The sequence below is a fragment of the Balaenoptera musculus genome, chromosome 15 (assembly GCF_009873245.2).
Source record: "Balaenoptera musculus isolate JJ_BM4_2016_0621 chromosome 15, mBalMus1.pri.v3, whole genome shotgun sequence".
Classification (NCBI taxonomy): domain Eukaryota; kingdom Metazoa; phylum Chordata; class Mammalia; order Artiodactyla; family Balaenopteridae; genus Balaenoptera; species Balaenoptera musculus.
Window position 1 is genome coordinate 86,708,127 of NC_045799.1, and position 14,390 is coordinate 86,722,516.

The 14,390-nt window shown below is 65.1% G+C and overlaps 1 protein-coding gene and 1 long non-coding RNA gene across 4 annotated transcripts in view; one reads left to right on the forward strand and one right to left on the reverse strand.

The window, feature by feature from the left end:
- TTYH3 (tweety family member 3) overlaps positions 1-9,740 on the forward strand; it is a 28,366-nt gene extending 18,626 nt beyond the window's left edge. Inside the window, exons 11-15 of one of the 3 annotated variants that reach the window (XM_036825804.1) lie at positions 1,215-1,351; positions 3,027-3,200; positions 3,995-4,070; positions 4,773-4,873; positions 6,513-9,740. In XM_036825804.1, the coding sequence (XP_036681699.1) occupies positions 1,215-1,351; positions 3,027-3,200; positions 3,995-4,070; positions 4,773-4,841 (456 nt within the window). In that variant the 3' untranslated portion in view covers positions 4,842-4,873; positions 6,513-9,740. The remainder of the gene's footprint in view (positions 1-1,214; positions 1,352-3,026; positions 3,201-3,994; positions 4,071-4,772; positions 4,874-6,512) is intronic. The other 2 variants (XR_005016465.1, XM_036825803.1) reach the window with 2 other exon arrangements.
- Positions 9,741-9,869: 129 nt separating this feature from the next.
- On the reverse strand, positions 9,870-14,371 carry LOC118881190. Its single transcript, XR_005016466.1, has 3 exons — positions 12,829-14,371; positions 11,795-11,974; positions 9,870-10,733 (listed from the first exon to the last, which is right to left on the reverse strand). It is a non-coding gene; the product is annotated as an uncharacterized LOC118881190 (long non-coding RNA).
- Between the last annotated feature and the right edge of the window lie 19 nt (positions 14,372-14,390).

A 14,390-nucleotide genomic window follows, 5' to 3' on the forward strand; every position in this document is an offset into this window, starting at 1 on the left:
GGGAGCAGCTAGGAGCAGAGTGGGGGGAGGGGGAGCAGCTAGGGGAGGGGTGGGGGAGGGGAGCAGCTAGGAAGGGTGGGGGAGGGCAGGGGGAGGGGAGCAGCTAGGAGCAGAGTGGGGGGAGGGGAGCAGCTGGGGGGTGGGGGAGGGGAGCAGCTAGGAGGGGGAGGGGAGCAGCGAGGGGTGGGGGAGGGGAGCAGCTAGGAGGGGGAGAGGGAGCAGCTAGGGGAGGGGTGGGGGAGGGGAGCAGCTAGGAAGGGTGGGGGAGGGCAGGGGGAGGGGAGCAGCTAGGAGCAGAGTGGGGGGAGGGGGAGCAGCTAGGGGAGGGGTGGGGGAGGGGAGCAGCTAGGAAGGGTGGGGGAGGGCAGGGGGAGGGGAGCAGCTAGGAGCAGAGGGGGGGGGGGGGGGGCAGCTGGGGGGGTGGGGGAGGGGAGCAGCTAGGAGGGGGAGGGGAGCTGCGAGGGGTGGGGGAGGGGAAGCAGCTAGGAGGGGGAGAGGGAGCAGCTAGGGGAGGGGTGGGGGAGGGGAGCAGCTAGGTGGGGGAGGGGAGCAGCTAGGAAGGGTGGGGGAGGGCAGGGGGAGGGGAAGCAGCTAGGTGGGGGAGGGGAGCAGCTAGGGGAGGGCAGGGGGAGGGGAGCAGCTAGGAGCAGAGTGGGGGGAGGGGGAGCAGCTGGGGGGTGGGGGAGGGGAGCAGCTAGGAGGGGGAGGGGAGCAGCGAGGGGTGGGGGAGGGGAAGCAGCTAGGAGGGGGAGAGGGAGCAGCTAGGGGAGGGGTGGGGGAGGGGAGCAGCTAGGTGGGGGAGGGGAGCAGCTAGGAAGGGTGGGGGAGGGCAGGGGGAGGGGAAGCAGCTAGGTGGGGGAGGGGAGCAGCTAGGAGGGGGAGGGGGAGCAGCTAGGGGAGGGCAGGGGGAGGGGAGCAGCTAGGTGGGGGAGGGGGAGCAGCTAGGGGAGGGGTGGGGGAGGGGAGCAGCTAGGTGGGGGAGGGGGAGCAGCTAGGGGAGGGGTGGGGGAGGGGAGCAGCTAGGTGGGGGAGGGGAGCAGCTAGGGGAGGGGTGGGGGAGGGAGAGGGAGCAGTCACAGGGCCTCTGCCCAGCCTCGAGTCGGGGGCGGTGCAGGCTGCTGGGGGCTCCCTGTGCACACTCCATCTCACCCTGTGCTTCCCCGTCTCTCTCTCTCGGTGTCTGTGTCCCCGTCCCCATCCCCGCCTGCCCTCAGGACTACGTGCAGGCCCTCACAGGCTTCTGCTATGATGGCGTCGAGGGCCTCATCTACCTGGCTCTCTTCTCCTTTGTCACAGCCCTCATGTTCAGCTCCATCGTCTGCAGTGTCCCACACACCTGGCAGCAGAAGAGGTGAGGGGCTCAGGGAGGTCCTGGAACCTGCCCTAGGCCACACAGCACTGGGGGCTGTGCCTTCTGGACACCCCATGTCGTAGCCAAGAGACAGGAACGAAGGCCTCCTCACCTCTTGACACTCCTGGGGCCTCTGTAGCAACAGCCCAGAGGCGCTCCCGGTCCAGGCGACACTCTCCAGTCCGGAGCAGGCAGGGAGAACCAGGTCCCCTGCCTGCTGGTGCTGCCTCTGTGCCCACAGCCCTCCCCACTTCTGACTGGCTGGGCTCAGGATGTCTCATCCGTCCCCCCACCCCTGGGTGCAGGTGTGCAGTGCTGTTGAGGGGGGAGACCAGCTGACTGGGGGACTCAGAGCTTCCGCAGGGAGTGCCCCACGTGGCCCTGGCCTCCGTGGCCCCCTCAGCTGGGTGACCAGGATGGCAGCTACCTCCCATGGGCCACTGTGTCTATCTTTGAAATGGTGGTCCTGGTGGCCCCTGCCTCAGTCTCCCCAGTCAGTACTGGATTGAATGGTACATGGGTATGCCAGGCCCGCCTTCCTTGAGCCCCTGTGGTGTGTCTCCCACACCCACCACTTCCCCTCCCATTTGGACTGTGGCTGTTTCTTGGTGGCCCAGCTTGTTTGGCAAGTAGCCCGGCTCAGATCTCTTCCTTTTGTCTGGACTTCTACTCTGTTATTTTCTGTTGGGATGTGTTGCTGCTAGCGGTGGCAGTAATGGCAACGATGATGCTAGTCACGGTGGTGGTGGAGGTGGTGGAGGTGATACGGTGATTGTGATGCTGGAGATGGTGAGAATGGTGACGACAGTGGTACTCATGGGAGTGGTGATGGGGGCGGTAGTAAAGATGGCAGCTGTAGGGGAGTGGCTAAGAGCACATCCCTGGAACCTCATGGCCTGGATTCAGATCCCAGCTGTACCCTTGCTTCTTGGGTGACCATAGGCAAGTCACTTAACCACTCTGGGCCTCAGTCTCCCTGCCTGTGGGATGGGGGTTAGAAGAGTACATCCTCTTGGCGTGACGTGAACACTAGATGAACCACTGCATGCAAGCGCTCGGCCCTGGGCTTGGCTGGGAATTGGCACTTGGCCAGTTGCTGCTGCAGCCCCACCTGTCTCACTGCGAGGAGCATGGCGAAGGGACCCTCTGCTCCAGGCCACCCAGCCGGTGGTGGGGAGGTGGGATGTGAGCCCCGGCCTGGCTGGCCTGTACCCTCACCACCAGGCAGCCAGTCCCAAGTCCCATCCAGGCCAGGCAGCGTGTGAGGCACCACACACCAGAGCGCCAGAGGCCTGGCCTCGCCCTGCAGCAGCCAGGGTGGCGTGGAGGGCAGGGAGCCAGAGGGCAGCAGAGTCCGGAGAACCGGGCTCAGGCCCCCCAGGGGTGGGCTGGGACGGCAGAGCCCAAGAGCACCCTGCTTTCCAGGCACCTGGCCCTCTGTGCTCCCCCAGGAGGGACCCTGTCCCTTTTTTTTGGTAGACAGTCGGTGTCCGTGTGTGCAGGCTGAGGTGCAGGTTCCCTGGTGTCCCCGGGTGACTTACCCACAGTCCCATGGTGGGTAGGTGACAGAACCAGGACTGGAACCAGCCGTGTCTGCACAAGAGCCGAGCCCTGTGGGTCTCGTGGCTGGCTGCCTTACGTCAGGGCCTGAACCTGTGCTGGGTCGTCCCTGCAGGGGCCCTGATGAGGATGGGGAGGAGGAGGCCGCCCCAGGGCCGAGGCAGGCACACGACAGCCTCTACCGCGTCCACATGCCCAGCTTGTACAGCTGCGGTAGCAGCTATGGCAGCGAGACCAGCATCCCGGCCGCGGCACACACTGTCAGCAACGCCCCGGTCACCGAGTACATGTGAGTGAGTCGTGCTGGGAGCGGGCGGGGCAGCCCAGGTTGGAACGGCAGACCCGAGCCCTGGGATAGGCTGCCTGGGACTCAGTGTGGCCGGCAGGCCCTGGCTTGGAGTGGGGATGCAGCCCCACTGCAGGGAGCAGGGACTTGAGCTGCTGCAGTGGGGAGGGGGTGGGGCCTTGGATGGCGGAGGGGGTGGGGCCTTGGACGGCGGAGGGGGTGGGGCCTTGGATGGCGGAGGGGGTGGGGCCTTGGACGGCGGAGGGGGTGGGGCCTTGGACGGCGGAGGGGGTGGGGCCTTGGACGGCGGAGGGGTGGGGCCTTGGATGGCAGAGGGGGTGGGGCCTTGGACGGCGGAGGGGGTGGGGCCTTGGACGGCAGAGGGGGTGGGGCCTTGGACGGCGGAGGGGCCTCCCCGGGGGCTGTCCGGGCTCTGGGTGGGCTTGGCTTGCTGCTCCCACATGCCTGGGTCGAGGCCACAGGGAGGCCACTCTGTCAGATGGAGGGTCTGTGTTTCGTGCGGGGAATGACGTTGCCAAGGGCCCTGGGCCTGGCCACGTGGTGGGCAGGCAGCCGGCGGGGCCGGGCTGAGGCTGGCAGGTGCCAGCATGGGCCTGCTCGGAGCCCTTCACTGTGTGCTGGGTTCCCGGGAGCCCAGGCCCTTGCTGGCGGGCAGTATGCAGAGTGCTGGGGAAGATGGATGGAGTCCTCCTAGCTCCAGAATGGGCCCTGTTGGCCCAGGGCTGGGACTGCCATGGCCAGTGGTCACTCACAGCCCCCTCTTCCTCTCACCTCAGGAGCCAGAATGCCAATTTCCAGAATCCCCGCTGTGAGAACACCCCTCTCATTGGGCGCGAGTCCCCGCCGCCTTCAGTAAGTCTTGGGGCTGGAGGGTGGGTAGGGGCCCCGCCCCGCCGCCTCGTGTCTGCTGTGGCCTTCACAGGCAGTGCAGGCCCTGCAGGCGGCCCCGAGCCTTCAGTGCCAGGGCTGAGGGTGGATCCCAGCCAGGGCTCTCAGGCAGGCATCTGGCCTGTGTAGACGGGGCTGGGTGAGCTCACAAGCCCCTGCGAGGGCCCTTGCATCTCTTCCCACCCCAGCCCTGCTTCCTCTTCTTTTCCTCACTCAACTTCCTGGACTCAACCCAGGTCTCGTCTCCTGGCTCTTCCATCTGTGCCTGGTGTCCCCTCTGGTCTTGGGAATGAGACACAGAAAAGGGGACAGGGTGGGAAAGGAGCTTGTAGAGAGGCTGGGGCCCCTGGAGGGCTTCCTGGAGGTGGTGGGCCTCAAGGAACAGGGCTAGAGAGGCTGAGGGCCACCTTGCTTCAGAAATACCCGCCCGCACGTGGGGTGGCCCCGTCGTGCCCTGCAGCACAGAGCCGGCCTGGGGTGCCCTGGCCTCGGACCTGGCCCTGGCCCAGGCTGTGCGGGTTCTCAGGCCGTGTCATGCTCGGGCCACCCTCCTGTCGGCACTCTGGTCTGCACCCAAGGCCTGCTGTGGGCCGGCCCTCACCCTGGCGTTGAGGCCACCCTCTCTCTCTCTTTTTCCTGCACTCCTCCCACCCCGGGCCCTCCTAGCGCTATCTGGCTGCCCTGGACTCTGGCGGCCACACGGGCTGGCAGTTTAAGCCCATGAACAGTGCCTGAACGCTGTGGTGGCTGTGTCCTCAGAGTGACAGGTACTGACCCACCTGGGTCCCCTGCCCTGCACCGCCTGCGCACCCACAACTCCGTGCCTCACACCCTTTGCTCACTGCTAGCCCATCGCCAGTGCTGGCTCGTCGGACAGGTCCCAGCGCTGTCTCGGCTCAGCGCCTACGGGGCCAGCTTGGGGCAGTGCAGGTGGGTGGGCTTTGTGGCCCCTAGCCCAGCCACAGAGACCCTGGCGCTGGGCTGTCACCCTCACATCAGGGGCAGTGAGCCCCTGCAGAGCCCCCTCTTCACCCCTGGCCCAGCTGCAGCTGGCCACTGCCCATCTGTCACCTCCCAGCGAGTCAGCCACCCAAACCCGTGTGCGCGTGCAGCCTGTGCCTGGCGCCCTGGGGCGCGCCAGCAGGCCCGGCCCTCGAAGGGCCGCCCCACGTGTCTGGAAGTGCACACAGGTGCGTGCAGAGGGGCACGCAAGCCGCTGCGGCCCTCCTCACTCCGCGCCGCACGCCTGCTCGGGCTTGCCAGGGGTCTGGGCTGCTGCCCACCGTCCCCCGCCCCGTGCTGCATGTCCCTGGAGTGACATGGCTCCCAGTGCGCGCTCGTCCTTCTCCCAGGTCGCCTTTGTGGCCGCTGACGGGCGCTCACAGCCTTCTCCCTTCCAGCAGGCCTGGGGGGGCTCCCGGGGCCCAGGGGAGATCGTCTGTCCTGATCTGCACACTGCGGTGGGTGGCCTCGGGTTCGGAGCCCCCAGGGATTGCTGGGGGCTTGTGGCTGCGGGGTCAGCCTGCCAGGCTCCTTCCCACTGGCAACCCTTGGCACGTGCCTTGGCTTTTGTCCCCCGGATGGGCGTGTGGCCCCTTGCACACTGCTTGGTTTTAGCACACGTCTCTTCCACGTGTGTTCATTGTGAGCACACGTGCACATGCATGTGTATCAAGTGAGGCCTTCACGCTTCAGGTTGGACAAGAGTGGCCGAGATGTGCTGGCTGTCCCCGTCCCCAGCTGCCTTTGTCCCTGCGTCCGTGACCCACAAGGAACCCACAGTTTGGTTCCCATCCGAGTGGGTGGCAGCGTCACCCCAGCCTGAGGGGCCTTTGTGGCTTCGGGGTCCCTGGGGTGACGGGGCAGAGCAGCTGTGGAGCCTCCTCACTCCTGTGACCTGTGGTGGCTGCCGCTCTGGGCCCTTGGGGACTGTCTGTGCCTTGGGCACAGCCTGAGCCCACACACTCCTTCTGGCCGCCCAGCCAGGATCCCGCAGTGCGGGGAGGGGGCATGTCGGGTGCAGTGGGGAGCCTCCAAGCTCTGGTTCTTGCTGCGGGCAGAGCGCTGCCTGGCCTAATGCCACATGCCCAAGTCGGGAGCAGGGGCTGCTGTGCTCACCTCACTGGGTGAGGACGCTGGTCCCCGTCCTGAGCCTGGGGAGTGGGCGGCCAGACCTCTGCCCCCCCTGGGGCTGTCACTGCCCCCAGCCCCGGCCAGGGCTCAGGAGTCCAGGCCCTGGACCAGCTGGCCCCTCCCAGAGCCCCTTCTCCCAGGGCTCTGTCAGCTGTGCCACTGTGTGGTCTGCCCCATCCCACCCCGGGGTGCTCCGGCTCACCCCATGGAGGCCCCTGCCCCGCTGTGCCTGTGCCCGCTGACCACCTGCCCCCTCCCCTTGTCTCCCTGCAGTACACTTCCAGCATGAGAGCCAAGTACCTCGCCACGAGCCAGCCTCGCCCCAACTCCAGCAGCAGCGGGCACTAGACCGCCCGACAGCCACCCGCCCCACGTGCCAATCGCCCCGCTCCTCCCCGTGCCAGCCTTGCTGCTTACACCCGCGGCTGCCTGCCGCACCCTCCGCACCTACCCCGGGCCTGCTGCCGGCGCCTCTGTGGCCACTCGCCCCTCTCCTCCCCTTCCTGCAGGGGCACGGAGATGCCTGGCAGGTGCCTGCTGGTGGCGACGCAGGGGCTCTGGGCCCGCACCCTCTCCTCGGGTCACACGCCTGGACACCTGGGGGTGCTGCTAGCGACGCCCGGGCCCTCCTGGCCCCCAGCCCCACGCCCCTCTGCCTCCGAGGATTCGGGGATTTGCAGAGCCCTGCGCTGGGCCAGATGCGTCGTGCTGGTGCTGCCCCTGCGGACGCCTGCAGTCTCCTCGGCTGGCAGCCGCCCCGCCCCCCCCCCTCCCCCAGCCCTGACGCTTCTGTGCCTCACCTCTTAGTTCATAGGCAGCGCGCCGCTCCCCTGTGTGCTGGGCATCTGGAGGGGCGGCCGTGCGGACCCACCCGCCTGCTTGTCTCCCACGCGTGGAGACCCTCTTGTGGCGCCTTCACATGCCTCTGCAGCATCTATAACTCCTTCCTTCCCTCGCCCCCCACCCCACCCCAGGCTCTCTGCATCGGGTCCCCACTTTCTCTGCTTCCCTCCCAGCAGCGCTCTCTCCCTCAGCACCCACCCAGCCTGTGGCACCCAGCCCTCCCTGGCGGCAGGAGACAGCAGGTGCCATGCGGAGCCCAGGCTGCTCATCGAGTGCTGGCCGCCCTCTTGGTGCCAAGACCCCCTCCCCCACCCCAGAGACTTGACAGCTTCATCCGGTTCGTTTTTTGCACTAACCACATTTGTCATCTCTAGGGCAGTCGGGGTGGCGGGCCGAGTGGCACCCCCTTTTCGGTTCCCTTTCCATCCAGGACAGGCACAGTGTCCCAGAGCCGGCTGGGGGGCTGGACCCGAGCTGGCTGTGAATGTGCCCTCGGCCCCTGCTGCCCCTCTTGGGACTAACCACTGACCTCACTCCAGCCTCCGAGAGAGAGCACCCCTGGCCAACCCAAAGCCCGCAAGTGTGACGCCGAGTCCAGGCCGGAGTTGAGTCCCAGGATAGCCGGCTGGGAGTCGGGCTGGAGAAGGTGTTTCTTCTCGTGGCGCTGCTGGGGAGTGTCGAAGACAGAGGCAGCCCAAGGGCCTGGAGACCCCTCCCTGGGCAGGCGCTGCGCCAGGGGACCGTGTCCTCAGGAATGAATGTCCCTTGGGCTGTAGGACTGAGGTCCCTGTGGCCTCAGTCTCTCTACCTGTGAAGTGGGAACAAGGCTTCCCTAAGGTGCTTTTGGCTTAGTGTACAATGTTTGCTGTGTTTCCTGCCGCAGATGGGGGTGCTACCCCCAAATCAAGTTGGGAAGTCCCCTGCCAGTCCCAGCCCTGCCCAGCCAGCCTGAAGCAAGAGAGGCCAGGTGCAGGCTCTGCCCTGTGTCAGTCCAGGGGCAGCAGAGGGCCACTTGGCAGCCACACGAGGGCCCAGGCCGGGGCAGACAGCAGCCGGCCCGGCAGTTTACAGACATGGGGGGCTCTTTCTCCCAGAGCGGCAGGGCACCCCTTCCCTAGGGTGGCCTGGAAGAGACCACCTTCCTCTGTGATCCCTTCTTTGTGCTGGTATCTGGGACCAAAAGCGTGGGTGGGCCTGGGACTAGGTCACGTCTCCCCCGCTCCTGGGGCAGCCTCTGCCCTGGATGGGGTTGGGGGAGTGAGTGGGCAAACACGGGGGTGCCCCAGGTGGGCCTAAGGGCCCGCAGCCTCGCATCTGAGCCCTTGCACACGGCCAAACCTCACTGAAAGGCACCTTGTGCTCCAGGCCCCCCCGCTGTTCTGGGCACACACGCACGCACACACACACACACACACACACAGCGGTGCCACAGCCCAACCGACCAGTTTTTCTCTGGGCTCCACCGCCTGGGCGGAGCATTCCTGCTCGGCCTCGGATCAGAGGGGAGGCGCCGGCTGTGCTGCCTAGGGCGCCGCTCGGAAGCACAAAAGGCCGCCCGGCCCGCGGGGCCGCCGAAATGTGAATGTACATAGCGTGAGAGCTGGGCGCTGCGCACCTGCGCCGCTCGGGGCCCCTCCGTGCGTGCGTCGTGTGCGTGTCTGCCCGCCCATCTGTGACTCCGCCCAGTTCCTTCTACTCACTGAGGCGGAAGAAAGGAAAACGGAGGAGGTTAAAAGGGGTGCAAGACCAAGCCTCGGTCCTGGAGGAGGAGCGCATCCCGCCCTTGGTTTTCTTTTTGCTCAAGTTTTCAGGCCGTTTCCTAACCAGTCCCGTCCCGGTGACTTACCCGCATCCGCTCCCACCCCTGCACCTGTGGTTCTTGCCCCTCGCAGGCCCTGCAGCATCTTGGGCGGGGGTCCTCTACCACGTGGATGGGAGGGAGAGGCCCTGAGGCCCCTGACGAGCTAGGCGGGCAGGAGGGGTTCCAGTCCGGTCTCTCGCCGATGGGGCTCCTTGTGCAGATGCACGCCCCCCCCAGCTCCCCTGGCCTGGTGCGGTAGGGCCTGATGGGAAGCCCTGATCCTATGTGCCCCTCCACACCCACCCCATCTCACTATGCAATCCCAGTCCAAGCTCCATTCCCTCCCTACCCCAGGACCCCCGCCCAGCCCGGGAGGGGTGCGTGGGTGGCAGCCCCAAATGGGGGGACGAGCGGGGACCAGGGCCTCTTGTGCGGGCTTTTTTTTTTTTTTTTTTAACCATAATGGTTGTGTGCCGCACCACTTTATATTTGTTACATATAATATATCTCTCAAAGTAATTTTGTTAAGACTCCCCCTCCCAGGTTTCTCTCCTGGCCCTTGCATCCCACCCACAAGGTGATTTAGCGTCCTGAGCGGGGAACTGAGGCCTGAACCGCTTGGCATTCTCCAACTTCCGTAGGGCCATGGCTGTATGTGCTGTCGCTGTGTTTCTGGGTTTTTCTGTTTGTTTTTGTTTTTTTAACTGGGTTTGGGGTTTGATTTTTATTTCTCTGGGGGCTTTATTTTTCTTGGCAAATACTAAAAATCTCGTCAATGTAATTTCTGTGGTTTCTATTCAGCTTGGGTTTCATGTTTTAAAATAAACAAATTTTAAAAAACAGGCCTCTTTTCCTGAGTTGTTTTGGCTCTCGCCCAAGTCTGTGGGCAGGGCGGCCACGTGCCGGGAGCCGCTAGGGCCTGGGCGACCCTGGTGGGCGGAGTCTCGCGGGAGAGGGGGCCTGACGGGGCGGGGCCTGGTGGGCGGGGCGGGGCGTCAGGTGTGCAGAGCGGCTGGCGCTGGGAGCGGTGGTCTCGACGGCGTGAAAGCCTCATTTGCAGTCTGGGCTTGCGCTGGAGGGGCCTGAGGAGACGCGGATTGCTGTGAGGAGGGCCCTTCTCCGGCCAGCAGGAGAGGTGACACACCTGGCCCTGGGCAGGGCTGTTGGAGCGGGGCAGAGAGGCCAAATGGGAGGATGGTGTGTCTCCAGGAAGAGCATCTCCTGCGTCCCCACTGTAACCCGAGGCGGGGTTCCCGGTGCGTCCCCGGGCGCCTCGCCGCCCACTGGCCTCGCCGGAGTCCTTACCAGTGGTCTGAGCAGCAACCCAACCCCCGCCCGCCGAGGTAGGAAGGATCACTCTTGTTCTCATTTGAGAAGCGGGCTGGGGAAGGCGCCGTGTCGTCCGAGGCCACATAACCCAGCACATCACCCTGGGTGGCAGGCGACATACCGCCCACCTCACAGGGAGACCCTTAGGACCCGTGGAACTGGGGTAGGCACGTTTGCCCAGGAGAGCGTTTGTCTCGCATGCCAGGTGCGCAGGTGGGCGAGGGAGCCGCGAGGCCCGGTGGAAGACACCAGGCTCCCGTGGCATTGCTGGCGCCGAGGTTCCTGGCTCTCGGCACCATGAGTGCCTGCGCTGGCGGGGGCACAGGGCGGAGCTTCTGCCTCCAGCGCACACCAGCAGCCTGGTCCAGTGGTTTCCGTTCTGACTGGCTTCTGGGGAAGGGGGCCCAGGATACATGAGCTCTGATGGGGGGATAAGCACCCAGGAGTGGAGGCATCTGGGGCTCTGTGCTTCTGCGGTGCCGTGTGGGGACAGCAAGAACTGTCTCTCCTCTTAGGTTTAGCTGCCAAGCAGAAAAATCTTGCTATAGCTGGAGGGGGCGTGGCCCAGAGAAGTGTGTGTGTGTGTGTGTGTGTGTGTGTGTGTGAAGGCTGATGGTAATGGTCCCGTAGGCAGAGGAAATGGCTGCAGCAGGGAAGACGAAGAGTTCGTTGGGGGAGTGATGTTCCTGAGTCACCAGGAGGGGCTGGGACCTAGGTCACAGTGGAGGGGCTGGCCACAAACAGGACTGCGGTCCCTCCTGCTGGCCCGGTGATGAGAGCATATGGGCAGCTTGGGGCTCGTGTGGCAGAAGGTCTTATGAAGTAGAGAGGAGGCTGGAGAGGAAGTGGGGTGCCGTGGGAGAGCCAGGGGCAGGGGCCGTGGGCCTCCCCAAGGGCCCCTGAGGCGCTTGGTCTGGAACTCAGGTGAGACTCACCAGGTGGGAAGGCGGTCCCTCCAGCCACCCAGGTGTGGGTAGTGAGCAGGCAGCGGGCCGGATGCAACAGGTCAGAGACTACAGGCTTGGCCAAGAGAAGATGTGGAAGCGAGAGAGGCCGAGGGAGGTGACGGCGACTTCAAGGGCATGATTGGACACTGGGATTTCAGCCAGGGGAGGACAAGCCCTTGAGGGGTGAGGGATCTGGGGTCCAGTGGGGGTCAGGAAATCGGAGGGAGTGAGCTGGACAGACAGGAGGTGGAGGCAGAGTGGGATGCCATGGGGTAGGCAAAGTGTGAAGAGTGACTGTGGAGTGGCGACCAAGGCGGGGGCGGGGCAGGTTGTTGGGGGAGGGGATGCCAAGGGTGTGGGAAGGGTCACTGACACCAAGACACCAGGAGCAGTGTGGGAGAGAGTGGCCCCCAGGACGAGGGGGCCTGTGGATACCCACATGGGGGAAGGGGCAGCAGATGTTGTGATCCTGTTAGGGGAGGGGGCAGGGGGCCGGGGAGAAGGGTCTGCAAGTGGCCGCAGGAGCAGCTCCAGGAGTGAGGTGCGAGGACGGCAGATGCCCGGCAGGGGGCGCTGAGTCCTCGGAGGACGAGAAACTAAGGGCAGGACCGGACGGACCCTGTTGAAAGACCCACCTGGAGTCCTAGATGGGCTGGGGCGGCCCAGGAATCTGCATTCCCAGCAAGTTCCCAGTGACCGCCGGCTGCTGATCTAGGGCTCAGCTGTGACTACCACGTTCAAACAGGAAGTGAGGGATCACTTGGCAAGGATCTGGGGATTTCACTGGGATGAGCCATGAGGAGATGCGACCAGCCCTGCATCAGAGCCAGGGGACAGGACAGTGACATGGGTGGCCTGGGGTGGCCTGCAGCAGCCGGCTCAAGCTTGCCTCTTGACATCACACATACCGCACCAACAAAATATTGGTAATAACCAATAGATTCCAAATATTGGTAATATACCAACTATTGGTAATAACCAAAGATTCATGATGTGAACTTTTAAGAGCAGGCAAGGGGCTGCAGAGACGGTCTCCCCTCCCTGTCACTCGGGGGCTGCACCCCTAGATCCGTGTGGGGGTCCCGGGAAAGGTGGATTCGGGTTGGGAGAGGAACCACCAGCTCTGGCCACCAGGCGGCGCCCAAGGACTATGGTGGGTTATACATGGGGGGGTGGGCCCCAGAGGTCTGGGCAGGGGCAGTAGGGGACATATGCAGGGGGAAGCAGCCACAGCTCTGAGACCCCAAGTTCAGCAACCTCCAGGGGCCAAGACGAGGAGCCCCCTGGTCCCTGGGCCCCTCCTAGCGATGGACCAAGTGCCTTCTGTGTGCCCAGCCCTAGCCTCAGAAAGGACTTGGGGAAGGGGTCACCTCCAAGAACCTTTGGCAAGGTTGGGCCTGGGTTGGCAGCAGGACCGGCCAGTTGGTCGGGCAGACAAAAAGATGGGGCTGGCACTGGTTTCCCACCCCCGCCCCCCACCTCCGCTCTGACCCCAGATCCAGAGAGGGCAGGACTGGCTGAAGCCTTCAGCAGGGTCAGGCCTCTCGAACCATGGATGGAGCCTATGGAAAGCTCCACGGTGGTTGGAACAGGTGGAGGAGGGTTGTGGAGACCGAAGTCTGTAGGCCGTCCTGTGTTCCAGCCCCCCAGGCATCCTGCCAAGTCCCACCTCTGCACCTTTGCCCAGGCTGTGCTGAGACCTGCAACGTCTTCCTCTCCCCACTCTGCTTCCTACTGCAGCTCAGATGTGCCTCTTCGGGGGAAGTTGGCTGTGATGGCCCAGCCGAAGGGAAGTCTGTTTGAACTGAGCAGGGAGGGGCCCCATCCTGGCACCCCTCTCAGCCCCTCCAAGACCTAACTCAGCCTCTGCTCTGGCCAGCTACCCCGGCACTCACCCGCCGGCAGCAGGGAAGCTTGGGGGCGGGGGGGGGGGAAGCGCCCAGCAGCCCCAGTGGTTGCGGTTTTACTTTTTATTTTTGAAAGCCCGCAAGTGATGGGCAGTTTGGGAGGGCCAGAGTGGGGGGTATGGAACCCCTCGAGCCAGCCAGGACCCTCCCCAACCAGCCACTAGCCCAGCGTGCGGTTGAGGGGCGCTGATGCCACCAGAGCGTGGGGCATGGCTGCCCACAGTTGTGCCTGCAGGAGAAGGGAGGTCACCTCTTCTGCTCCGTGACTCATCTTCGGGGGAGGGAGAGCCCCCCCTGCACACCCCTGAGGGCGGTGGATGGAAGACATCAGGCTGCCCGGTTCCTGTAAGGCCTCCTGGACCTGCTTCCCCTTCTGAGGAGAGAGAACTTCCCTCCTCCCTCAGCCTCTTGTGTAAGAGGAAAGGGCCGAGGTGCTGCTAGTCTGTGCCCCTCTGCGACCCCTGCAGGCCCAGAGCACTGGGGACTCAGCGGCACTTACATTTATCCCCCTTTCTCAGGTGGAGGTCGAGGCTCCAGGAGGGGCGGGGCTTGCCCCCCAACCCTGGGCTCCTCTGCTCTGCTGTCCCCCTGCTCGGTGCCCCCAACCCACGCGGGGACAGTTTGGGCCAGCTGTGACCTACCGATGGCCCCAATTCTGATGCAGACTCCACCTGCCCCGGCCACACCTGTGCCCCGGGGTCCCGCCAGCTCTGTGCAGAGGCGATGCCAGCTGCTGGAGGAGGGGCGCTGGGGCCCGGGCTCCACGCTCTGCCAGGGCAGAGGCTCCTGTGACTCACGCTGGCAGGAAGGAGGCCCACGGCCTCTGCCCACAGGTGGCAGCAGTGCTGCTGTGACCCCCGCTCCCCTGCCATGCCCCCACCCAGCCTGGCACACAGTGGGTGCTGAGGGGAGTCTGGGGGTGTCCCCCAGACAGGGGTCAGTGTGGTGGTGAGGGGCCCTCTCTCCCTCCCACTGTCCCAGTCACTGCCACACCCCCAGGGCAGCTGCTCTGGAAACCGCGCTGCTGACTCAGGGCCATGCAAGGCCCAGCTGGGGTCAGGCCCTGGCCAGTTGCTCCCCAGGACAGGGCAGGCACCAGTACGGGCTGTGAGGAAGGGGCCCTCTCCGGCCTGTTGGGGGCGCTGAGTATGTGACTGGACCGGGAGGGGCTGGCATTCTGCCCCCAGCTCAGGGGTGGGAAGGGAGGCGCTCTTCAAACCACTCTGTCTGCTTTCTGATGTGTTGACAGGGCTAAGCGTGGAGCAGTGGGGAGCGAGAAGGTCATAGGGAACAGGGAGCCCCAGGTCCTAGCAAGTATCCACGG